General features: G+C 38.9%; 1 protein-coding gene across 2 annotated transcripts in view; it reads left to right on the top strand.

Annotated features, from left to right (window-relative positions):
- The window catches only part of LOC105508077 (chromosome unknown open reading frame, human C1orf141), a 61,381-nt gene extending 35,288 nt beyond the window's left edge, over positions 1–26,093 (top strand). Inside the window, exons 8-11 of one of the 2 annotated variants that reach the window (XR_001001202.1) lie at positions 14,330–14,474; positions 21,325–21,394; positions 24,366–25,622; positions 25,937–26,093. Coding sequence is in view for 1 of the 2 variants with exons in the window: in XM_011936871.1 (XP_011792261.1) it covers positions 14,330–14,474; positions 21,325–21,394; positions 22,542–22,728; positions 24,366–24,965 (1,002 nt within the window). In the remaining variant the exon portion in view is untranslated. Of the gene's footprint in view, positions 1–14,329; positions 14,475–21,324; positions 21,395–22,541; positions 22,729–24,365; positions 25,623–25,936 lie in introns of those variants that run through there. The other variant, XM_011936871.1, reaches the window with a different exon arrangement.
- Positions 26,094–26,321: the final 228 nt, after the last annotated feature.

Below are 26,321 nucleotides of genomic sequence, written 5' to 3'. Positions count from 1 at the left end.
CCCAGGCTGGAGAGCAGCGGCGCGATCTCAGCTCACTGCAACCTCTGCCTCCCAGGTTCAAGTGATTCTCCTGCCTCAGCCTCCCGAGTAGCTGAGATTACAGGCATGAGTCACCACACCTGGCTAATTTTCATATTTTTAGTACAGAAACGGGGTTTCAGGATGTTGGCCAGGCTGATCTTGAACTCCTGACCTTAGGTTTTCCGCCTGCCTCAGCCTCCCAAAGTGCTCGAGCTTTGAGGGGCACTGATAGCCTCTGATTTCCACAAGAGTAGAAGTTAGGATAATCCATGTTACACTGTTAACTTTTAGCAAGCTTTACTTTTGTTGAAAACCTTGTACATTTGGGATTTTAATTATTCTTTGCTATTAATAAGACCTCCTTCATTCCATATTAACTGGAATTGGTATAGATGACTCCTTCCTGATTCTGTAAGTACTTTAAGGTTTGGCAGAGTGCAAACAGATCCCACGTTTGAGCAGATCAGTTATTAGGCAATTTTCCTAACTCTGTTTCTACAGGAGTTTCCTTATCACTTACTGAATACCCATTATGTCTTTTTCCCTTAATCACCTGGGAGGAACCATCTCCCTGTCCTGAAGGGAGTTCCTCCTAGATCTGGTCAGACCTTTGTGTGGTAATTAATTAAGATTTAGATCCCCTGTTAGGAAACCTGCAGGGTTAAGGATTTTTGATAGGAAAGCTATGGATGTCAGTGGCCTCAGTGCTTTTGGGCTATGCCTTGTTTACATTGACAACAAGGTGGTATTGGAGTGTTACAGGATCACAGAGAAGACCTTCAATTATCAATTATAGGTTTTAAATTTACCCTGGCTTTTAAAGGAATAGGGTACACTCTTTTTTCTTTACCACTTCTCTCTCTCTCTCTTTCTTTCTTTCTTTCTTTCTCTCTCTCTCTCTTTCTCTCTCTCTCTCTCTTTCTTTCTTTGACTTTCTGTCTCTCTCTTTCTTTCTCTTTGATTTTCTGTCTCTTTCTCTCTTTCTTTCTCTGCTGGTCTCTCCCAGCCTCTGCCAGCCACTTTTTGATGGCTTCAGCAGTGTAAGACTGCCACCTCCTTGGGTTTTTGCACTGCATGCAATAACTCCATGGTTTCCTTGTGGTATTTAATGGGGGTTTCCCCAGAGGTTAGGAACTCCCTTTCTTTCCATATTGTAGCATGGGCATGTAGGATTAGATAAGCATACTTGCTATCTGTATACACATTTATTCATTTTCTCTTTGCCATTTCTAAGGCTTGGGTAAGTGCCACTAGTTCTGCTAACTGGGCGCTGGGGGAAAGAGGCTTACTTTCTGGTACTGTTACATCACAAACTATTGCATAACCTGCCATTCGTATCCCATTCTCCACACATGAACTTCCATCTGTATATAGGTTAAGGTCAGGATTAGCTAAGGGGATTTCTAAGAGATCATCTCGGGTAGCGTAAGTCTGGACTATAATTTGTTGGCAGTCATGCTCAATTGGTTCCCCGTCCTCTGGGAGAAAAGTGGCAGGGTTGAGGGCTGCACATGTATGTATTTGAAGCACTGGTCCCTCAAGGAGTAGTGCCTGGTATCTAAGCAGGGGATTGTCTGATAGCCATAAACTTCCTTTGGCACCTAGTAGGCCATTTACATCATGAGTGGTTCAGACAGTGAGATCCTTTCCTTGTATTATTTTGATAGCCTCTGATACTAAGATGGCCACCACTGCAACTACCCATAAACAGTGAGGCCAGCCTTTGGCTACTACGTCAATTTCCTTGCTTAGGTATGCCACTGGTTGTGGGGCTGTCCCACAAGTCTAAGTAAGGACTCCAAGAGCTATTCCTGCTCTCTCCATGATGTATAAAGAGATATTTTGTCCTGTGGGAAGGCTTAAAGCTGGAGTTTGTACTAGGGCCTCTTTTAAGGTTCTGAAGGCTGTTTCTGCCTCTGGTTCCCATTCTACTAGATGAGTGTTTGCCCTCTGGGTCTCCTTGATTAGAGTATAGAGGGGCCTGGCTATCTCTCTATGTCTGGGGATCCATAGTTGGCAAAAGCCGGTGATTCCAAGGAACGCCCACAACTGTTTAAATGTCTTAGGGTGAGGAAAAGCCAGTATAGGCTGTATTCCTTCCTTGCTGGGGTCCTGGTTCCTTTGACTAAGATTAGGCCTAGATATTTGACTTGTTGTAGGCAGAGCTGGGCCTTCAATATAGATGCCTTGTACCCTTGATTAGCTAGAAAGTTCAGGAGATCTAGAGTAGCCTGCTGGCACGAGACTTCCAAACTGGTAGCCAAAAGTAAATCATCCACATACTGAAGGACCAGAGTGCCTGGACTTGAGAAGTGGCCTAGGTCTTGGGTCAGTGACTGACCAAACAAATGAGGGCTATCCCTAAACCCTTGGGGCAAGACTGTCCACATTAAGTTGGGATATGTGGTCTGTGGGATCCCCAAAGGCAAAGAGAAACTGGGAGTCAGAGTGCAGGGGAGTGCAGAAGAAGGCATCCTTGAGGTCCAGAACAGTGAACCATTCTACTTCCTCTGGTATTTGAGAGAGCAGGGTATAGGGGTTGGGTACAACTGGATATAGAGGAATTACCTCCTCACGGATGTGTCTAAGATCTTGCACTAGTCTCCACCAACTATTCAGTTTTTGTACTCCTAGAATTGGGGTGTTGCAGGGACTGCTGCATTTTCTTACTAAGTCTTGAGCTTTTAAATGTCTAACAATATCCTGTAACCCTTTATGAGCTTCAGACCTTAAGGGATATTGCCTTTGATAAGGAAAAGTAGTGGAGTCTCTTAGCCTAATTTGTACTGGGCAGGTATTTTTTGCCCTTCCGAATTGTCCTACCAATGCCCATACTTCAGGCTTATTCCCTCCTCAAGCAGAGGACAACAAATGGGTAACTTGTTCCCCATATTCATGTAGATAATAGCTCCAGCTTTGGCTAAAATGTCCTTCCCTACTAAGGGTGTGTGACTTTCAGGCATAACAAGAAAGGTATGTGAAAAGAGCAAAGTCTCCCAATTACAATGAGGAGGTGGGAGAAATACCTGGTTACAGGCTGTCCCAGGATTGGACCTTAGAGACAGCTGTCCAGGACAGGAGATTAACACTGAGAAAGCTGCGCCAGTGTCTAGGAGGAAGTCAATTTCTTGGCCCTCAATTGTTAACCATAGCTGGGGCTCAGTGAGGGTGATGACATGAGCTGGCGCTTGCCCCAGGCACCCTCAGTCCTGTTGTTGGATCATCTGGTTGGGGGCTTATGGCCCAGAGAACATTTGTCCTCTGGGGCAGTATACCTTCCAGTGATTGCCTCGGCATAGTGGACATGGGTGAGGGGGCAGCTTGTTTCTTGTTGGATAATATTTTTTAAGGTGTCCTTGCAAACCACACTGGTAACAAGCCTTACCAGGTGATTGGCCTTCTCCATTTTCTGTCTGCTCCGAACCACCAAGGTTTGTTTGTCTGAGGGTCATGACTAAGGCTGTGGCCTTTCTCTGATCTCACTTTTCCTTTTCGGCCTGTTCCTCTTGGTCCCTATTATAGAACACTGAGGTTGCCAGGTTTAATAATGCCTCCAGATTTTGTTCAGGACCCAGGGCTCACTTTCGGAGCTTTCTCCTGATATCTGCAGCTGATTGGTTAGTAAACTTATCTTTTAGGATCAATTGACCCTCGAGTGAGTTGGGTAACAGGGGAGTATATTTTCTTAAGACCTCTCATAGCCACTCGAGGAAGGCAGAAGGATTTTCTTCCTTTCCTTGAGTTACGGTGGACATCATTTAATAATTCATGGGCTTTTCCCTAATTCTCCTTAGTCCTTCTAGAACACAGGTCAACAGATGTTTGCGACTCCAGTCCCCATGATCTGAGTTGAGGTCCCAGTGGGGATCCATACTGGGGGTGGCTTGCTGACTGGTAGGAAATTTGTCCCTTTCTTTGGCTGTCATTCTATCATTTACTTGACTAAGATACCAGATATCTCCAAACTCTCAGGCTGCAGCTAAAGCTGCATTCGTTTCATTAAAGGCCAGGGTTTGATCTAACAACAGCATAATATCTCTCCAAGTGAGATCGAAGGTTTGCCATAGACCCTGTAGGGCATCTATATACCTATCAGGATCATCTGAAAACTTCCCTAGGTCTGCCTTGATCTGCTTTAAATCAGAGAGGGAGAAGGGGACATGTACCCGGGTTGGGCCAAATTCCCCTCCCCCTACAGCTTGAAGTGGACATAACTGATAGCATGCGGGGTTTTGTGGTCCTTTGGAGATTTCTTTGCTTGTTTCCTTCTGGCCAGGGGTGATTAGAGGAGGCTTATCATTAACAGGAAGGGGAGCTATAGGGAGGCTAGGATATGGGGGTAAACTGAGAGGTCCTCTTGTGGGATGTAAATTGCAAGCTTTGCATAGTTGTGGATTCTCCTTCAATGAAAAGAAAGCTGGGATATAAGGTATTTCACTCCATTTGCCTTCCCTCTTACAGAAAAGGTCAAGCTGCAGAATAGTATTGTAATTTATACTTCCCTCAGGTGGCCATTTTCACCATCAGAGAGAGAATATTGGGGCCACGTCATAGTGCAGAAAAAAATAAGCCACTTCTTTTTCAGGGTTTGTTGATCAAATTGTTCCCAATGGCTTAGGATACATTTCAAGGGTGAGCCTGTTGATGCCTGAGTGTTTCTCATCTGAAAGAAAAAACCGCCCACAGTTTTGGTTTGTTTATTCCCCACCATCCCCCACCCCACCTGCCCCCACCCAAGAACCCGCAACGGTCCCTGGACCCTGCTGATCAGAATAGTTGTGCTCACCAACGCAGCAGCAGAAACCCTAATTTTCCTCTTAGACCACAAAGAGGACTGAGGAAGTTCGGATTTAGTGGCCCTTACCAATGCATTCTCAAAAACCTGTTAGAGTCCTAAGCATTCTCTTGTTAGTATTGGGAGCTTACCCCTGTCCTGTAAGGATGTTATGCCCCAAAAATGAAGTGCAGGGCCATACCCTGAGGGAGGGAAGGGATGTCAAGGAAGAGTGATGCCTTTTGTCCTCACTTCTCATCATATGAATAGGAAAGATATCATTTCTGAGGCACTCCATATCCTAGCTTCAGGAATAGCTTTTGTTAGGCCTGCTAGTCTGAGGAGGGATCCTAAAATTCCAGATAGTCCCCCCCAACAGCAGGGCTTCAGGCAAAAATTATGTCTTTCTGATTGGTGAGCCCAAGTACCTAAAGAAGGGAACAGAGTCCTGAAGTTTATACTAGAAATCATTCTCATAGAAGAAACTAGAAAAGCACCAGAGACAGGGAGTGGTTTTTAGAAGCAGGACTAGCCTCAGAGAAGACAGGTGAGAGGAAGTTTTTCTGACAGGCATTAGGACCCAGGAGGCAAGGGTCAGGATAGATAGGATAGATGGGCGAGTCTTGCTTGGGTGACGTGACTTTGAGAGTTCCTCTCATGGCTACAGGGTCAACCAACTTTTTCTCGGGACACTGGAGCTGAATGACTTTCCTCTCTGTCGACCCTCGGCTCAGCCCAGAAATACAGGAAAAGCGGAAACTGGTTCCAGGCAAACCAACAACCCCAAACTCCAAAGAGTCGGGGGTTGTTAGAGAGCCCTTTCCCAGAAAGTCTGACACCTGTGTCTTCAGTCTGGCGTCCACACTAGTCGCTTTTAACTGGTCAACAGGTGCCTGGTGTTTAGCCCCCGAATTCTAAGGAAAAATAAGACAGAATAGCAAACAAATGCGGTCCGATGGTACTCACCACTTGGCAATAGTCCCTTTGTGGTCGCCAAGATGTGTACAGAGTTTGTTCCTTCTGGTGGGTTCTTGATCTCGTTGACTTTAAGAATGAAGCTGCAGACCTTCACGGTGAGTGTTACAGCTCTTAAAGGTGGCACAGACCCAAAGAGTGGGCAGCAGCAAGATTTATTGTGAAGGGTGAAAGAACAAAGCTTCCACAGCATGGAAGGGGACCTGAGCGGGTTGCCACTGCTGGCTGGGATGGTCAGCTTTTATTCCCTTATTTGTCCCCACCCACGTCCTGCTGATTGGTCCATTTTACAGAGTGCTGATTGGTGCATTTACAATCCTCTAGCTAGACACAGAGCTCTGATTGGTGCATTTACAATCCTCTAGCTAGACAGAAAAGTCCTCCAAGTCCCCACTCAACCCAGTTAAGTCCAGCTGACTTCACCTCTCAGTGGTTCTTGAAGCAAAAGTTGGTGGTGTGTCTTCACATGCTGTTCTGTCCATCCAAATGGAAGCTGCACATTAGCCCTGTCTCCTATCTGCCATCTTCTCAATTTTCTTCCTAGAATATATCTTCAAGAAACTTCTCTAGAAATGTTGCATGGATATTTGATAGTGTGTTTATTTTTCCAATATACTTGATTGATAATTTGACTGTGTAGACTTAGAGGTTCAAAATCATTTTTTTCCTAGCCTTTGAAGACGTTGTTCTACTGTCCTATATAGTTTTGTGTTGCTATGAAAAGTTCTCGAACTTCATGACATTATTTTTTTCTGGAAACTTTTTAGAAACTTTATCAACATTGTGCTGAAATGTCTCAAGGCAGCCTGGCCAACATGGCAAAATCTCATCTCTACTAAAATACAAAAATTAGCTGGGTGTGGTGGCACACACCTGTAATCTCAGCTACTCAGGAGGCTGAGGCAGGAGAATCTCTTGAACCCAGGAGGTGGGGGTTGCAGTGAGCTGAGATCACACCACTGTGCTCCAGGAACAGAGTGAGACTCCATCTCAAAAAAAAAAAAAGAAAGAAAGAAACGTCTCAAGGATGTGCCTGGGTGTGGTAGTTTTACTTTATTCTGTTCAGTGCTCAGTGAACCCCACTCTAAAGCTAAATGTCTTTCTTTAGTTCTAAAAAATGTATTTTATGTCTTTGCCAATTTCATCTCTACTATTTTCTCTGCTTTCTAACCATCAGATATTAGACCCTTTGGATTGATTTTCTACATTGCTTTTCTTTGTTTTGTCTCTTTGACACTTTGCCCTTTTTTTTGAGATAGGGTCTTTCTCTGTTGCCCAGGCTGGAGTAGAGTGGCACGATCACACCTCACTGCGGCCTCTACCTCCTGCTGGGCTCAAGCAATCCTCTCACTTCAGCCTCCTAAGTAGCTGGGACCACAGGTGTGTGCTACCATGCTTGGCTAATTTTTGTATTTTTTGTAAAGATGGGGTTTTGCCATGTTGCCCAAACTGGTCTCGAACTCCTGAGCTCAAACTATCCACCTGCCTCTGCCTCCCAAAGTGCTGGGATTAAAGGTATGAGCCACTATGCCCAGCTAAAATGTTGCTCTTTATTATGGGAAATTTCCTTGACTTTTTCTTCCAGCCCTTTTATTGCATTTTTGTTTAGTAATCATATTTTACATTTCCAATGTTTCTTTTTCTTGGTAGTGGCCCTTCTTTCCCCCCATTGAATCCTGCCACATTTTTTCTCAAAGTTTTCTGAAGATGTTAGAGTTAGTTTTCTTAGGTTCTTTTCTGTTTCTTAAATTACATTTCCTTTAAGGTTGTTATATGTATCTTTGATATTGCTGATTTTTATCATATGTGGTTGCTATGGTCTGAATGTGTACCCCCAAAATTCGTATGTTGAAACTTAATAGCCAATGTGATGCTATTACAGAGTGATGCCTGTAGGAGGTGATTAGGTCATGGGGCAGAGCCCTCACGAATGGGATTAGTGACCCTATAAAAGAGATTCTAGGGAGCTGTTTGCCCCTTCTACCATGTGAGGACACAGAATAAGGCACCACCCATGAATCCGAGAGTGAGCCCTTACTAAACACCAAATTTGCTGATGACTTGATCTTGGACTTCCTAGCCTAAGAATTGTGAGAAGTAAATTTCTATTATTTCTATTACCCTGTTTAAGAGATTTTATTACAGCAGCTTAAATAGAATAAGACATTGGTACATTTTTATTTGTGATATTTTAGAATGAAGATGGGGTTAATTTTTCCAGGAAGCTACCATTAATTTTACAAGTAAGTCTATCCCCAGAATGAAAACCTAACTGTTCTGTGTATATGGCAGATTTCTCAACCACCTTACTTTAGGATTTGAGGGCAAAGAATAGGCAGTTGGCCTGGTAGCCTTTTTTGCAGACGCTACCATAAAGATAATTTTGCTCTGGGGAGCCAAAACCCGCACTAGCAGGAAGTTTATTAAGAGAAGGGCACTCTTTGTTTTAGCCTGGGATTAATTAAATACCATTTCCTGTAAATTGCCTGTGGGACAGGACAACTGGGAGATGGGAAAAGTGGTAACTGGTTCGGAAATTTCATTCAGCATTTCAGTTAATGTCTCTTTACAACTTTTGTTCTCATTCCCACCCTCAATACCTGCCTCCTCTAAGCCTAGAGTTTCTCCAGGTTTCATCAAACAGCTAACATATTAATGACTCTCTACTGTAAAGCTTCGATTATCTTTCTTTCAGAAATCTGTTGAAATCTCTCCCAGGCACTGATCTGTCTTCCCATCATTCTCTCACAAACACATATGCACACATTTCTGTTCTCTTTCTTTTACAAGTTGATTCTTTGTGGTATTTCCTTGCCATAATCGTAAAGAGATCTTAGTAGGGCATGGCTATAAATAGCATGGCCCATTATATTGACTCAGAAGGACCCCTCCCATTTAAAACTTACACCTCTACTAGTTCCCCTAATCTACATTCATACTGACTCCTGAAAGGCCTTGATCCTTCAGTAATTTCTTGTTTGACTTGTGCTGAAATATTTCTTAGACATATCTTCAGTGTAAGAAATGGTGAGAGACTGAGCCAAAGCAGTAGAAATGGGAATGTAGTGGAGGACACTGATTAGGAAGAAATTAAGTAGTCAGGCTTGATGGAGTTTGCAAGTGATTGTAGTTAGTGCTTAGAATGATAACCCCCAATTTCTTGTTTGGAAAACTGAAATTCCATGAAATTTGATGTGTTACATTTTCACTATCATTCAGTTTGAAAAAATTTTCTAATTTCTTCTTTGAAATACGGATTCTTCAGAAGTATGTTATAGAATTTCAAAATATTTGGAGTTTTTCCAGCTATCTTATTGTTATTGATATCTAATTTAATTACCTTGTGGTCAAATAATACATTATGTAGGGTTCCAATCCAGTTAAACTTCTATTTAGACTTGTTTCAGGGCTCAGGATATGGTCTGTCTTATTGAAAATACTAAGTGCACTTAAAAGAATGTGTATTTAGCAGTTATATGGCATAGTGTTCTATAAGTACACAAGTATATGAGTATATTTATAAATATATATCTCTATTATAGATATAAAATATGAAAGTATATGCATAAATTAGGTCAAGATGTTTGTTAGTTTCATTCAGGTCATCTGTGTCTTTACAGACTTTTAAAAATCTAATTATTCTGTCAGTTGCTAGGAGATGTTAAAATCTTTATGATTATAAAATTGCCCATTTCTCTCTTTGACTCTGTTAATTTCTGCTTCATATATATATATATATATTTTTTTTTTTTTCCCAAGATCTTGGCACCATCTTGGCTCCCTGCAGCCTCCACCTCCCAAGTTCAAGTAATTCTCCTCCTTCAGTCTCCTGAGTAGCTGGGATTACAAGTACCCACCACCATATCCGGCTTTTTTTTTTTTTGGTAGAGATGTGGTTTCGCCATGTTGGCCAGGTTGGTCTCGAACTCCTGGCCTCAGGTCATCTGCCCACCTCAGCCTCCCAAAGTGCTGAGATTATAGGCATGAGCCACTGTGGCCAGCCTGCTTCATGTGTTTTTTAGGTGTATATGTATTTATGATTTTTAGTCTCCCTGATGAATTGATCTTTTTGTTATAGTGAAATGTCTGTCTCTGTCTCTGGTAATACTATTTTTCTTGATATCTATCTTTCTTTTTTTTTTCTTGAGACGGAGTTTCGCTCTTGTTGCCCAGGCTGGAGTGCAGTGATGCAATCTCAGCTCAGTGCAACCTCCACTTCCTGGGTTCAAGTGATTCTCCTGCCTCAGCCTCCCGAGTAGCTGGGATTATAGGCATGCGCCACCACGCCCAGCTAATTGAATTTTTAGTAGAGACAGGGTTTCTCCAAGCTGGTCCGGCTGGTCTCAAACTCCTGACCTCAGGTGATCCACCCACCTCAGCCTCCCAGAGTGCTGGGATTACTGGCGTGAGCCACTGTGCCTGGCCAGATGTCTATCTTACCTGATATTTATAGAACCACTGCAGCCTTCTTATGCATCCTGTTTACATAGTACATATTTTTCCATCAGTTTACTTTCAACTTATATTTATAGTACATTTTTTATACACAGCATATACTTGAGTCTTGCTTTTTAAAAAATCTATTCTGACAATGTCTTTTAATTGAAATGCTTATTTCATTAATGTTTAATGTAATTGTTGATATGGGTGAAATTAAGTCTATCATTTTATTCTTTTTTGTTTGTTTGTCCCTGTGCTTTTTGTTCCTCTGTTCCTTCTTTTCTGCCTTTCTTTGGATTATTTGAATATTTATCAAAATTTCACTTTAATGTATCCGTTGGCTTTTAGTTATGTCTCTTTTTATTTGTTTGGGATTTTTAGTGGTTTTGGTATAGATTAAAGTATACATCATCAACTTGTCACAGTCTAGAGTAAAATTGTACTACTTCACATAAAGATGTAGAAATCTTTAAATTTTATAGTTCCATTTACTTCCCCAAATCTTTGTACTATAGTTTCTGTATGTAATACTATAAACCCTGCAGGACAGTGTTATCATTTTTGCTTTCAGAAATTCGATGTGTTTTAAAGAAAGTAAAGGGGCTAAGAGTCTCCCTTTGAGGTTCTTATTAAACATGTCAGACTTTTCACTATTGTCCTACAGGTTCCTGAATTTCTCAGATTATTCCCTCAGATATTTTCTCTTTGTTTTAAGCTAAACCAGTTAACAGATGTTTTAATTCTATAATTTCCATTTTAAAAAGTAGTTTCTGTTTCTCTGATAAGATTCCCTATGTTTTTCCTTTACTTTGAACATATTTTACTTTTTTCATGAAGCATGGTTTCTTGTTAGTTTGTTTGTTTGGTTTTTGTTTTTGTTTTTTAGGTGAAGTCTTGCTTTGTCACCCAGGCTGGAGTACAGTGGCACAATCTCAGTTGCTGCAACCTCTGCTTCCCAGGTTCAAGTGATTCTCCTGTCTCAACCTCCTGAGTAGCTGGGACTACAGATGTGTGCAACCACCCCCAGCTATTTTGTGTGTGTGTGTGTGTGTGGATTTTTAGTAGAGACAGGGTTTCACCATGTTGGTCATGCTGGTCTCGAACTCCTGACCTCAAGTGATCCACCCCCCTCGGCCTCTTAAAGTGCTGGGATTACAGGCGTGAGCCGCCGTGCCGGACCCATCAAGCATAGTTATAATAGCTGCTATAAAATCTGTTCATTTCAATGTCTGGGTCATTCAATATCTGGTCTTGTTGGATTGTCTTTTATGTTAACACTAGGCCTCACTTCCTCGGTTCTTTTAGGTCAAGTTGGGTTGATCTTGGACATTGTGACTATTGTATTGTGAAGACTCTGCACTCTCCTGTTGTCCTACAAAATTTATTGATGTTTTTGTTCTAGCAGTCAATTATCTTGATTGTACTCAAAATACAAAATGACTCGTGAACAGCAGCTCAAATTTTAGTTCGGTTGTTTTATCCTTAGCAGGCTGCTTGCAGGAGTTTCTAAACATGCATGGTTTAGAGTTTAACCAGAGACTTGAACAGGTAGTCTCTTACACATAGGAGTCTCTCGTGCAGGAAATGGAGCTGCCATCTTTGGCTCTCTTCTTTGCATCATTCCTTTCTCACTTTCCAGCAGCTTTGTTTGCACAAACTTTGTCTTCTGGCTCTTCTGGCCAGAAACAACATGGTTTTTCTAGCAGAATTTTAGATGCTCCATGCGATGCCAACTTCAGTCTGCCTACAAGCTAAAAGCTATACAAATAGCAACTCCACTCCATGCAAATCAGTGATGCCAAGTGTCAATACTTTCTCTTTGCCACCTGCTTTTGTTTATTCTCCAGGACCTTAAGGTAATGTGTGTGCATGCATGTGTGTGTGCGTGTGTGTGTGTGTGTATTTTATCTAGAGCATTTTGTCTAGAGTCTATGGTTTTTATCTGTGGGAAGGTAGGTCTGATAGAGGATTACTCAGCTATGTTGAATCAGAATTCCCCAGTCTTTACTACTTTTATTATCTTTTCCTGTTGCATTACTGGGCACTCCCTAAAAATTTATAAATAATTGTGGTGATAGATGTTACTGTTGCCATGTCATAGACTAATATATTACCATTAACGATGATGTTGACTGTTACTTTTACATATATATAATTTTTAAAATTATGTTTAAATATTCTTTTTTTTTTTTTTTTTTGAGACAGAGTCTCACTCTGTCCCTTAGGCTTGAGTGCAGTGGCATGATCTCAGTGCACTGCCACCTTCGCCTCCCTGATTCCAGCAATTCTCCTGCCGCAGCTTCCCGAGTAGCTGGGACTACAGGTGTGCACCACCATGCCTGGCTTATTTTGGATTTTTAGTAGAGACGAGTTTCACAGTGTTGGCCACACTGGTCTTAAACTCCTGACCTCAGGTGATCCACCTGCCTCGGCCTTCCAAAATGCTGGGATTACAGGCATGAGCCACCGCACCTGGCCAATATTCTTTCTCACATTAAGAAAGTATTATCTCTATGTAGTTTTATTACAGTTCTTATCAATAATAGTTGTTAAATTTATCAGATTTATCAGCATTGCAGCTATTAAAATAATTACATCATTTTAATCCTTTTGACCTATGGGTAATGAGTTATAATAACATAGAAACCTTTAATTTCTTGATGGTTTTATTTGGCTGTTGTAAACTTGTACTAGTATAGTGTTGATCGGTATTTTATTTTAAATCTGTGAAACATCCTGAAGTCATGGGTAAGATTAGCTTGTAGGCTTCTTTATTTTTCCAGACTTTGGCTTTTAAGACTATGCCAGCTTGTAAAAAGAAATGAAAAGTTGTTTACTTTTTAATTGAATTGATATTAGATTACATGAGAACAATTTTTTCCATGAAAGCTTGAAACAACTTATCTGTAAATCTATCTGGGGCTGGTTACTCTTTTAAACTATGTTTTAAAGGTAGTTATTTGAAACTCCCTTACATTCCTTTTGAGAATTATTAATGGGCTCCAATTTCCAATTCCTCATGACAATGTTGGTAATTTTTCTTTAGGATAAAGTTGCTTTGTTTGTCTTTCAAGACATCTGAGGTCTATCCCCCTCACAACTCATCTTCTTACCTATTTGAACTTATCTTTTAATCCCAATAAATAATAAATGCCTTCCTGCTGTAACTATACTGTTTTTCTGCCTGTCTTATGAACATTCCAGGCTTATGCTGTTGACCTCGCCTGAAATACCCTCATCTTTTAAATCTTAGCATTTTCTTCTCCCTCTATGAAATCTTTCCTGTCTATTTTAGTCTTTATGGATATCCCTCCCTTTTTAACCTCTTCCCCATTTATTGATTGTATTGATTGGTTTGCTTTTTAGTGATATTACTCTATTTTATTTACTAGTGTTTTGCGTATGCAAATCCTATACCATAAAAATGTGAGGTCTTTGTGGCCTAGACTTTTGTCATATACCTTATTTTTATTTCATATTACCCAGAACGAAATATATTCTGTGCCTAGTGTGAAAAAAAATGGGCTCTAAACAGTTATTTGTTTAGTTTGTTAACAGAGAACCACAAAGTATTCCGTTTATATTAACACGTGCATATGTATATTTTGAATGCCTAGATATGTGCATTTTAATAAAAAATACATGGACCCAATCTGATCCTCTAGTCTAGGAAAAGCCGGATCATTGTTTTTCAGTTTCTTCTCTACTCAGAACTGATCTGCTGTACCTACTCTATGTTAGAGAGAGTAATCGTTTATTAAAACAGAGAAGGCTTTATTTCTCAGTATTTGAACTTCAGACTTCCCCTGAACTTGGAGAGATAAATTTTATGTGAATATAAAGGTTAAGTTTCATAGACAAAGAAAAAAAAATTAGTAAAAAGTGTGAGCATAAGCAGATCTTTTAACTTCTGAAAGTTTGTTTTCTTATTGATAATGCTCATCTCATAGTAGGTTCTTCTGAGAATTAAACCACATTTGAAAATATTTAAAGAACCAGACAGCTGTTAATTATCATAATTCAATATTGCAAATGTGAATACTCAAACACAAATTATTTGTTAATATACACGGAAAGAAATCATTTCTAAGATAATTTTCCATTTTTCCTGATGTTTAGATGGAAAATGCAAGGCCTCTGAATGTTCTACATTCACAGCATAGACAAGCATGTAGAAGATCACTGGATTCTACAGACTTTTCTCCTATGTTCAACATTCAGTCTAATGCTCATAAAAAGGAAAAAGACTCTACTTTATTTACAGGTATAGAAATTGCATGTTTACACTGAAATAATTGAAAGTTACCTGCATCTAAACTTAGGGTATAAGCATTAAGAAAATCTTTAACCAAGGAATATTAGTCTTTGATCACACTACAATAACGATCTTTCTCCAGCCTTCTTTTCTTTCTCATAAACCTATCCGCACCACACTGATTCTAGTCATATTTAACAGGCTGTTTTACTTAGTTAACCAAATTACTGTGTGATTTGATTCATTGTCTGTTGCCTATGCTTCAAACATATGTTTTCACCTGATGGATTCCTGTTCGACTTTCATAATTAAGAGATTTTCGCCTCAAATAAAAGAAAATCCAACTGCCTGTAGCTTAAACAGTAAAGATATTTATTATCTAAAAAAACAGGAAGTCCATCAGAAAGGCATTTGCAGGGTTGGCTCATTCAGGGGCTTTATAATGTGATTAGATATGCAGTTCCATGCATCTATTTGACAGACCTGGAGTAGTTACTGTCTGCCGCTAAGGTTTCCACCACAGATGCAAGAAAAAAAATATTCTCGTGCTTTCTGTCCGTCTGATTGTGGCTGCTGAGATTGAATAGAGGAATACAGTGGTGGAAAAAATGTCCAGTTCCTCTCTTTCCTCAATGGTCTTAGCAGGTAGCTTGTCCTCCTATCCTTGCTGTACAGTATGATGACCAACTATTCAATATAGCTTGTGTGGCTAGAAATGCTTTTTATGTCTTGGTAAGAATGAAAAAAATGTTTTCCAAAGCCAACTCCCCCTTATGTTTCTTTGGCTCAAAGAGCCTCATGCATCCACATCTAAACCAATAAATCATCACTGGCTTAGATCACTTTTTCCAACTTTTAACGTGGCCACAGTAGGAAATACTTTTTATATTACACACACACACACACACACACACACACGAAGCAGAAGATTCAGCTTCCTAGAGTCCTAATTATCTCTCTTTCTCTCTGTCAGTTGAATTTGATTGTAGTATTTCTGTATTTTGTAAAGTAATTACTAAGGATCCAGATGATACATTCTGTTATAGTCTATTCTACTTCATTTTTTAAAATGCTATTCAGGATACACTAAATTGATTTCACAAGACATGAATGGTTTGTAGCTCACATTTTGAAAAACACAGCTTAGATTACTTAAGATTTACTCCATTGAGCCGGGAAAGATACCAGCCTTTTTTGAAGGACATGGTTCCTTGGAAGGAGATAAGACTGGAGTGCTGTTAGTATAGAAGGGTAAAAACTGACTGTGAAGTAGGCAACCTCCGTTTACTACATTATCCTTGAAGGTTCCATTCAGATGCCACATCTTCTCTGAAGTGTTCCCTGAAAGCAGTGACAGGATGTTCTATTAGTTCAGCAAAGCAATCTCTCTTTAGAAAAGTTCTTAAGTCTCTTTAAGGAAGCATTTTATACTTTTTATCAAAGTCCCAAAGTACGACTTCTGGGAAAGTTGTCAGCATAAATACAAGTTCATCCTTGCCAGAATGAATAACACAAAAAGAAAATAGAGAAGAAAAATTTATTAAATTGAAACTGGGACATTTTGTCCCTAACTCAAAGAAAATCTGTCACATATTACAATACGAAGCAGTTTGAAAGAATCTTCCAGAAGTCAGCGCACAATTCCATTTCTTAGGAGAAAGGAATAACCATTGAAAGAGCCAGTAGAGAATATTCTAAAAAAAATCCCCTATTATAACCACCGACTCCACTACACACACACACAGACACACAGACACACACACACACACACACACTCTCTCTCTCTCTCTCTCTCTTACATTAAACTTAAAGAAATGGAGTTTGTTATCAATGATAGGTCCGAGAAAGATGTGAAATTCTCCCCTTGGGATTCCTTTCCTCATTGTAAGTCAGCAGCATTCAAAGCCTGTGCGAGCAATATTTGGAGAGAAATATAATGATCATAACTTGTCACTTTTTTCTCTGGCTTCCTCGTATTGCTTTAGATGTACTCAGAGCTAGGGTAAAAACCTCCTAACTTGAAGGGGCAGGGACTTGAAAGGAGGGTTGATAACAGAAGAGACAAAATACAGTTTTCTAGGAATGATTTTTAGATTGTGACCAACGATAACTGCAAAGGAAAAACACAATTCCATCAAATAGCCTGTGAGCCATGAGGCCCTTACTTGACTAAGTTCCTCCCTCAACTACCAAACTAACTTGCTTACCCCATGAGAGAGAGAAAAAAATGAAACCCAAGTGACACCTCACACATAAACAGAGTACCCATCACCACCACCACCCTGGGGTCATGAAAAGGTTTCACAAAATATACAGTGCCCAGAAACAATCTTCTCCACCATCTTCCAGGGCTACAGCCTCCTTAGCAGCCTACTCAGGTAGCTGAGTGCCTGAACTCATAATAAAAGGTAACAACATCTGGATTTACATGTTAATTTCTAAGGGGAGAGTTTAACAGTGCCCAAGCAAACAGGGAGAACATAAAAAAAATTACATCTATTATTTTTGGACAAATAAATAAGCCCACATTTAAGTGATCTGATTCAAAGTTGAGCAGAAAGAAAAATAAGAACAAAGCATGAGACCTATGGAAAAATTCCATAGCGAAGAGAGGTCATAATTTAAAAAATAGCTGATGGTCACATTTTGGCAGAATTTATACCCCATGAACCAGGAATAAACTTAAACAATAATTGTTCTATATGCTGAAGGAGTTAAAGAAAATCAGAATTCTATGAAGTAAGATTTGGAAATGTAAAACATAATCATCAAGGATGAAATGATGCTACCAAAATTAAAAAATATTTTTAGAGAAGTAAGTAATGCTAATAGGTAACTTAAAATTATGTTAAAAGCCTCAAAGAGTAAAATAAACATTGAAGTAAACCGAATTGAAATCCGAAAAGCAGGTTTAGGAATATATACAGTGTGCAGTGTAAGGGGACAAAAATATGACCACATTAGACAAGATAGTATATTGAGGGAAGAAAACAGGTATCCAACACTGAGATAAACAGTGAGTTTGAAGGAAAGAACAGAACAAATCAAATGAATTGACTAAAAGGGGGCGGGGGGAAACTATCGGAGAATAATGGAAATACTCTATATCTTGATTTTACTTACATGAGTGCATATATTTATCAATGTTTATCAAACTGTTCATTACATTAAAATACATGTATTTTATTGGTGTAAATTATACCTCAGTAAAGCAAAGTTAAAGAAAAAAACAAAAGGCTGACAGAAGTCTAAAACACCAAAAATACAGTAGATTAAAATAACTGCAAAAAGCTTATACAAATGCAGCAAATATTAACAATATTTCATTTAAAATACAAAGTACTATTAGTTTTTAAAGACAGTGCTGATTAAATACATAGCAGTTTATCAAATTCTGTGCTCATCATTGACTCCTGTATCCTACCATTTGTGGTTTATTTATTTATTTTTTTTGAGACAGAGTTTCACTCTTGTTGCCTAGGCTGGAGTGCAATGGTGCAATCCTGGCTCACTGCAAGCTCCCAAGTAGCTGGGATTATAGGTGTGCACCACCACGCCCGGCTATTTTTGTATTTTTGGTAGAAATGGGGTTTCACCATACTGGTCAGGCTGCTCTCAAACTCCTGTCCTCAGGTGATCCACCTGCCTCAGCCTCCCAGAGTGCTGGGATTACAGGTGTGAGCCACCACACTAGCCCCATCTGTGTTCTATTACATTTTTCCTGAAGAGCATGTGTTAGTCATTCTTTCAATGGTGACCTGTTGGCTGTTAACTCTTTGGATCCTTATATATCTGAAGTGCCTTTATTTTGCTGTCACTCTGGAATGACAGTTGAGTTTATGTAAATTTCTACACTGTAAATTATTTTTTCTCAGCACTTTACAGATAACTTTATTATCTTCTTGAATCATTCATAGATTAGAATTCTGTTTGTAGTCCAATTGTCATTCTTCTATAGAAAAACTGTTTTTAACTTTCTGGTAGTTTTAGGACTTTTCTCTTTATTCTTTATGATTCGCATTTTTAGTACAAAGTGTGTGGATATAGATGTATTCTGTCTGTCATCTTCAATCCTTGAAATACACGTCTGTCAGTTAGAATTATTGATTATTATCTCTTCAAATATAGATTATTTACCATTTCTGCTATTTTCTTCTTCCAAAGCTATTGGATAAATGTCCAAGACTTGCAGTGGGTTTTTCATGATTTTGAACTGTTCTTTCAGGTTTTTTATTTATCTTTCTATGCATTCTTGGTGAATTCGTCAACATTTTCTTTCAATTCATTAATTTTCCCTTTGCCCATGTAATCTAGATTTTTATTTCTTACTTCCAAGATTTCCAGTTTTTAAAATATTGACGTGTTTTTATTTTTACCTTAGTCTGTTTTTATCGAATAATAGCTTATTCTCTAATGTAATTTTATTTATACCTTTGAAATTTCTAAACATATTTTATCAAATCTAAGATGTCATCAATTGACGCTGTTAATTTAAGTATGACACTTGCTACTATACATCTTAAAATTGAGGTATGTATCTTAAGACGGCAAGGGTTTTCCGTTTATTTTTAGATTCTTCTATTTAATTGTATTGCTGACCCTCTTGTAGATTTTGTTTGCTGCTTTTCTTAGATTTGTATTTTTCATATGTTTTATTATTATAATTTTTTTTTTGAAACTGAGTCTCACCCTGTCACCCAGCCTGGAGTGCAGTGGCATGATCTCTCCTCACTGCCACCTCCAACTCCTGGGTTCAAGCGACTCCTGCCTCAGCCTCCCAAGTAGCTGGGACTACAGGTGTTCGTGACCATGCCCAGCTGATTTTTGTACTTTTAGTAGAGGTGGGGTTTCACCATGTTGGCCAGGCTGGTCTTGAACTCCTGACCTCAAGTGATCCACCCACCTCAACCTCTCAAAATGCTGGGATTATAGGTCTGAGTCACTGCACCTGGCAATATTTTTCAAATGTTTTAGAATTTCAGAAGGTTCTCTCTCTCTTATTCACCATTTACTATATGTCACTCTTTCCTTTCCAGAAGTTTTGCAGTTGCCATTACTCAGACCTCATGGCCCTCAGGCCAGACTAGATTTTAGAGTTGTGAATGGGATTCCTCTGCCAGGGTGATAATTGGGGATATGGCAGATTCAGTCATCCGTCTCTGGTGTGGTTTGACTTAGTTCCAGGTTAGCCAATTGGCAATGGAAAGGACTGATTTTTACTCTCCTTTCACAAGTCAGGGATCCTTAACCCAGCACCTTGTTTCAGTCAGTGGGCCTGTTTTTCTATCTATCCCATTCCTGCAAATGGGAAAAAGTTGGATCTCCCTCTAAGTAGAAACTGAAGCCAACCATTTCTCACCACTTACACTGCTACAATCCTTATCGAGTCCACCAACATGTTTATCTAGATAATAGCAACAGCCTCCTAACTGGTTACTCCATTGCTACTCTTGCCACCCACATTCCCCCTTCTCCCCACAGACCATCCGTCTCTGAGCGAGCAGAGTGATCTTTCTAAAGTATAAATGAAACTACATTATTGTTCTGTTGAAAACCCTCCTAAGGATCTCTGTTGTAACCAGAATAATATCTTAACTCTTCACCATGGCTTATGTGACCCTAGATGACCTAGCCCTGCTACGTGTTTCAACCCATCTTACTCTGTTCTCCTCCTAATTCACCGCACCCAAGCAACACTGGCCTCTTTGTTCTTTCAGCATTCCACACTGACTTCACGCTGAGACCTCCACACTTGCTGTTTCCTCTGCCTCTTTCTCTTTACTCAGATTTCAGCTCAAATATCCCTTCTTAAAAGAGGAAGTCTATAGCCACCCTAGGTGAAGGACTATGTTTACATTCTTCCATAATACTTGAATGCTTCAAATACTTCCAAAGTATTCGAAATTATATTATATATTTATTTGTTGGTTGGTTTACTTGTTTTTTTTGTTGTCAGGTTTTTTTTTGTTTGTGTTTGTTTTTGTTTTTTGAGATGGGGGTCTTACTATACTGCCCCAGCTGGCCTCAAACTCCTGGCCTAAAGCAGTCCTCCCACTTCAGCCTCCTGAATAGCTGGGATTACAAGGGCACACCACCATGCCCAGCTGGTTTACTTGTTTATTGACCATTTCCTCCCTCTAGAACAGAGCTTCCCAAATAGTACTGTGGTAAACTGTTGTGCTTGGAAGGGGTTATAGGTGTGCTGAAATATTGATTCCTTGGCCATCAAGGCTGCTCAGTTGACCCTATGGTAGCCTACCTAGACTCAAGCATTTATTCCAGTATACTGTACAAATAATATAAATTAGTATGCTTGCAATTAAATGGGAAAGACTGGGAAGTACTGCACTAGAATATAAACTACTTGAGGACGAGGAAAAAGCTGAAACTGTTGCTAATAGCATGTGTGTGTAGAAGAATGCTGGAGTGGCCACCAGACATGTTTGGAAGAGATCAACCTTGGATGCTTACTTCATGCCACATGGCAAGATCTGTTTGATATCTGCAAGCTGTCTTCCTTCCCTACCAAGTGATAACCGTCTGAAGCTTCCTACTGGTTAATAATGACTCTACATAACAGAGAGATTTGAAAATGTAGGGATGCCTTTCTTCCACAAAAAATCTCCAAGACCACTTTTATGTTTGATCTGTTTTAGCCAAATACTGGAGCTTTGATCTCAGTCTTTTCCAGTTCTATCTAGTTCATTCAAGAAATATTTACTGAGTAGCTACTACAGACCAGGCACTATACTAGGTGCTTTCCATATGTTATTTTAAATTGTAAAATATTTTGTGCAAGATATTTTCCTAAATGTCAGAATATCTAAGTGTCTTTTATGAAAATCTTTTAAAATTTCAGGTCAAATTGACAAAAAACCTAGGAAACCATTGGATTCTGTTGGTCACTTAGAAGGTGATAGAAATGAAAGGTAATTTATTTCAAAATACTTAGTATTTTATTCTGTTTAATGATGTTTCTAGTAGGATACATTTTATAATTGACCAGAATAAATTTATTCTGCCTTATTGTTATCATTTAGTTCCACAGTACAATCGAATGAATGGTCCAAGACTGCTTAGCCACTAGATATCACATCCAGACCTTGAGTATTGTCAAACGGAGAGAAAGGCATGGAAAAATGAATAGAGGGAATACATTTTTTTTTTTTAAGTAAATGCACACATTTACTTACACTACAACATGGATGTGAAAAAGTAGCTTTTCTTTGGATAAAGTTCTCATTTTTCTCATGAACCCTTCAAACTTTATGTAATGAAAAAATCATTAATCCAGTGTGTTTCAAACTTTGTTTGAATCAATAATGAACAACCACTTTAGGTTTAACTCAGTTTAAAAACTATATCCTGGCCGGGCGCAGTGGCTCATGCCTGTAATCCCACCATTTTGGGAGGCTGAGGTGGGTGGATCACGAGGTCAGGAGATCAAGACCATCCTGGCTAACATGGTGAAACCCCATCTCTACTAAAAATACAAAAAAATTAGCCAGGCCTGGTAGTGGGCGCCTGTAGTCCCAGCTACTCGGGAGGCTGAGGCAGGAGAATGGCATGAACCCGGGAGGCAGAGCTTGCAGTGAGCCGAGATCGAGCCACTGCACTCCAGGCTGGGCGACAGATCGAGACTCTGTTTCAAACAACAACAACAACAACAACTATATCCTGTCTCTGCCTGACCACATTACTCTATCCTCTTAACAAATCTGGGGCCACCCTGTGTTGGCATGAAGCTGTGCTGCGAAGCTTCTTTCAGAATCTCAACATAGGATGTTGCAAATACCTCTCTACCTTTGGTGTTCTCCTCAACCTACGTAATAATACAACTCGTCCCCACTCAAAATCCAAAGAGGTATATATATGACTCTCTTGCTTCCACTCCTACTCTTGCTGTTTTCTCCCACAAACCAGGCAGGAAGGGATGATCTTGTCAGTTTGAAAGTCTGTGGGAGAGAGGTTGGTGCAGAAGTTGGCAGTGACTTCCAGGGATAAAAGGAGGCAGACAAGAACTAACAAGCTGCAATCAGCCCTATGAACATTGCCCTGAATTGTGTTTATTTTCAGAAAAAAATCTCCACAGATGAATGATTTTAATATAAAAGAAAACAAATCGGTCAGAAATTATCGATTAAGTAAGTATCAGTCAGTAAGAAAGAAAAGCTTGCTCCCGTTGTGCTTTGAGGATGAACTGAAAAATCCACATGCCAAGATAATCAGCGTTAGTCCAACAAAGACAGTAACTTCTCACATGGTAATAAGCATATCATCTGTCGTTAAGTAAATATGTGTAGTCATACAACTTATGGGAATCACTCATATATTTTAGTGACCAGAATCTCTGATAAATCCTTCTTACCTCTTGGTTTCATATTCCAAAGTGATAACAGCACTTAAGTTCTTAATGCACTTTGCATAACCCCCAAACAACACATTCCTTTACACTAGCTGAAAATTCAGTGTTTTTCTTTATGAAGAAGGCTTTATCAAATTTGCTTGATTATAATAGAACTATAAAATAAAAAGGATTTTTTTTTTTTAAATGACTGTAGCAATCTAGCAGAATGCAGTGGTGTGCACCTATAATCCCTGCTACTCTGGAGTCTGAGGCAGGGGAATTGCTTGAACCCACGCATTTGAATCCAGCCTGTACAATATAACAAGATCCCAGTTCTAAAGTGATGGAACCATGACCATGTGTCCATTTTTCCAACAATCTGTTTTGGCTTTTTCAACCAGAAAGTGCATTTATTAAAGGCTATTTAGTAACTCATGCTCTCTAGAGAGGCAGTCTGGCTCGAAAGCTGTCTAGCCAGGAATCACCTAATTATATAGCCCCAGACTGCTCCACTGAGGCCCATGCTGTTGTCACAGATAACAGTTTATAACTCCGATGCTGAGCAGGGAATACTCTAAAATATTTGCTACTGCTGTTGTTCAAAGCTAGATATAACTCCTACCACCCTCACTAGAATAGTTTTCCCAATACTTTTTCACAGTGCTTGCTTTCTCTGAACTGAAGACTTCATAGGTGTAAATGAACAGCAGAGCCTAGAGCAAATGCCTGTGTCCTAACCGCAAAGAAGCTGACGAACATGGTTCTTGCCTCTACCTAAGGGTACATAGACTTATCAAGCAGAAAATGTCCTAAGGCGTTGGACAGACCAAAAACATTACAAACATCCATTACGATGGCTGAATAGGTAATATTGGCATCACCAGTGGATTGCAAAACTAGATCTTTGTCATCTTTTCAGTAATGATAGCAGACTTGGCTATTACTGTGATAAAAATGATCTATTCTTGAGTCAGTCTATGACTTTGGCTATTTTATTCCACAAATATATATTGAGCACTTTTTAGGTGTCAGGTGTTAGGTGGTAAGTATTAGGGTACAATAATAACAGTTGTAGAGATAATTTTTAATTTTTTGAATTATTTACTAGAATATCCAGATTTGTAATTTTGGCCTGTAATCAGTTATGTCTCTTCTGCACTTTGACTCAATCCGTTTTTTTTAATGCTCTTTAATTTCTAGAACATGGAAACCTAAGAAATGCCAGAACAACTACCCTATTTCTCAATGGCACTACCTCAGATATTTAACAAATATATTTATTTTCTCGTATTCCAATTTATTTCAAAAAACATTTAAGGTCAAAAGTTCAAGTTTCATGACTAACATCTCTATGGAATATTAAGATAAGAAGGATGTATGTTATATACAAGTACAGTATTTTCATGTATTTGAATAATGCTACTGTTCATATTAAATATTTGTATGTAGTCATTTTTAGAATATTTTACAATTTTATTTACATGTTTTAAAATATATGGAGCTTTCTTGACTCAATGAACTTACAACTAATTACTCTTTTCTTTAATCCACAGGAACAAAAGGACACAAATCCCATAATTTTCCATGACTCAGAATATGTACGAATGTTACTTTTGACAAAAAATAGATTTTCTTCTCATCCATTGGAAAATGAAAACATTTACCCACATAAAAGAACAAATTTTGTTTTAGAAAGAAATTGTGAAATCCTCAAATCTATAATTGGAGATCAATCTATTTCTCTTTTCAAACCCAAAAAAACAATGCCTACAGCACAGAGAAAAGATATACAGATCCCGTTGTCTTTTAAAGTAGGCCACACAACTGTCGATGATAAACTAAAGAGGAAAACTAATAAGCAGACACCAGAAAACAGATCTTGGAATACACTCTATAATTTCTCACAGCATTTTTCTAGCCTAACAGAACAATTTGTGGGTTACCTTGATAAAGCTGTTATTCATGAAATGAGTGCCCAAACTGGAAAATTTGAAAGAATGCTTTCTATAGAAAAACCAACAAGCATACCCACATCCAGTGCCTCACCTGTCAAATGTTACTCAAAGCCTTTTAAATATACATATAAACTAAATAATGTAACACCACTGGATAATTTATTAAACTTGTCAAGTGAAATTTTAAATGCCTCATAAAATATCATGTATGCAACAATATTGGAGTAACAAGAAGCAAATATCCAAGTTACAAAATTATAAAAGAAATTCTTATCCAAATAGTAATGTTTGAATTGATCACATAAGAAAGTAAAGCATAGACATTGGAATTACAAGTCAGCAGTCGTCTGTTCAAGAACAATCAACATTTGTAGTAAATAATAGGACAAAATTAGGAAATAATTATCACCAAGAGGATCTAGTTCATGACTTTCTATTATCTCAATTAGATTGCTCAATCATCAACCTTCCTATACTAAACTCTGATTCAGGACCAAGAACAGCATAGTCTGACTCTGGAAATGTGCTGTTGGAAGACAAATAACATCAATACTCTTTTTCTATAATTGAATATCAAATAAGACAAATTATTAATTTAATGAACGTGGAGTTGTGTATCAGCATTTCAGCAAATCATCATCAATAGTATTACGTTAACAATTTATGCAATTAAAAAGGCTTTGTAAAACTGAATAGTTTTTTATTGTTGTTAGTAGATGTTGGAACTTCATTACTATATAATGTTTTTGCAAACTTTAACTTTTTTCTGAATTGTTAAAGAATAACTATCCTTAATCTAAAAATTTTTGGTAGCAAATCCTATAAGGTATTAAACATTTTAAATTATATTATTACATTGTTTTTTTTTTGTTTTTTTTTTGAGACGGAGTCTCACTCTGTTGCCCAGGCTGGAGTGCAGTGACCGGATCTCAGCTCACTGCAAGCTCCGCCTCCCGGGTTTAAGCCATTCTCCTGCCTCAGCCTCCCGAGTAGCTGGGACTACAGGCGCCCACCACCTCGCCCGGCTAGTTTTTTGTATTTTTTTAGTAGAGACGGGGTTTCACCGTGTTAGCCAGGATGGTCTCGATCTCCTGACCTTGTGATCCGCCCGTCTCGGCCTCCCAAAGTGCTGGGATTACAGGCTTGAGCCACAGCGCCCCCCGGCCTACATTGTTATTTTACTTTCTCATTAACTCGAACAGTATAAAGGCAAAATTCAACTTAGAAACAAGTTGCATTTTGAAAGTTTATTTGTAATCCATTTGTTTGGAATTCAGAAATGCATTTCACATAAAAATAATCTTGCAAGTAATAAATTCCAAAATTAAATAACAGAAACTTACTTAAAATTTAATCCCATAGAGCTTATGTGAAAATGGTAAAAAGCAATAATTTTGTAATTCCAATAACTAAAAGAGAAAACTGAGTAAGGAAAGAATTTTTCAGTCTTGACTGATACTACTTGAAGAAAAACAGATTGAATTAAATGCATTTAAGTTAAGAAAAGGCTCTCGGGGTCTTTTGGAACATTTAAGGGTGAGGAGGTAAACTGGT

Source organism: Colobus angolensis, unplaced genomic scaffold (genome assembly GCF_000951035.1).
Source record: "Colobus angolensis palliatus isolate OR3802 unplaced genomic scaffold, Cang.pa_1.0 Scaffold158, whole genome shotgun sequence".
Classification (NCBI taxonomy): domain Eukaryota; kingdom Metazoa; phylum Chordata; class Mammalia; order Primates; family Cercopithecidae; genus Colobus; species Colobus angolensis.
This window is presented reverse-complemented; position numbering and strand designations above follow the sequence as displayed.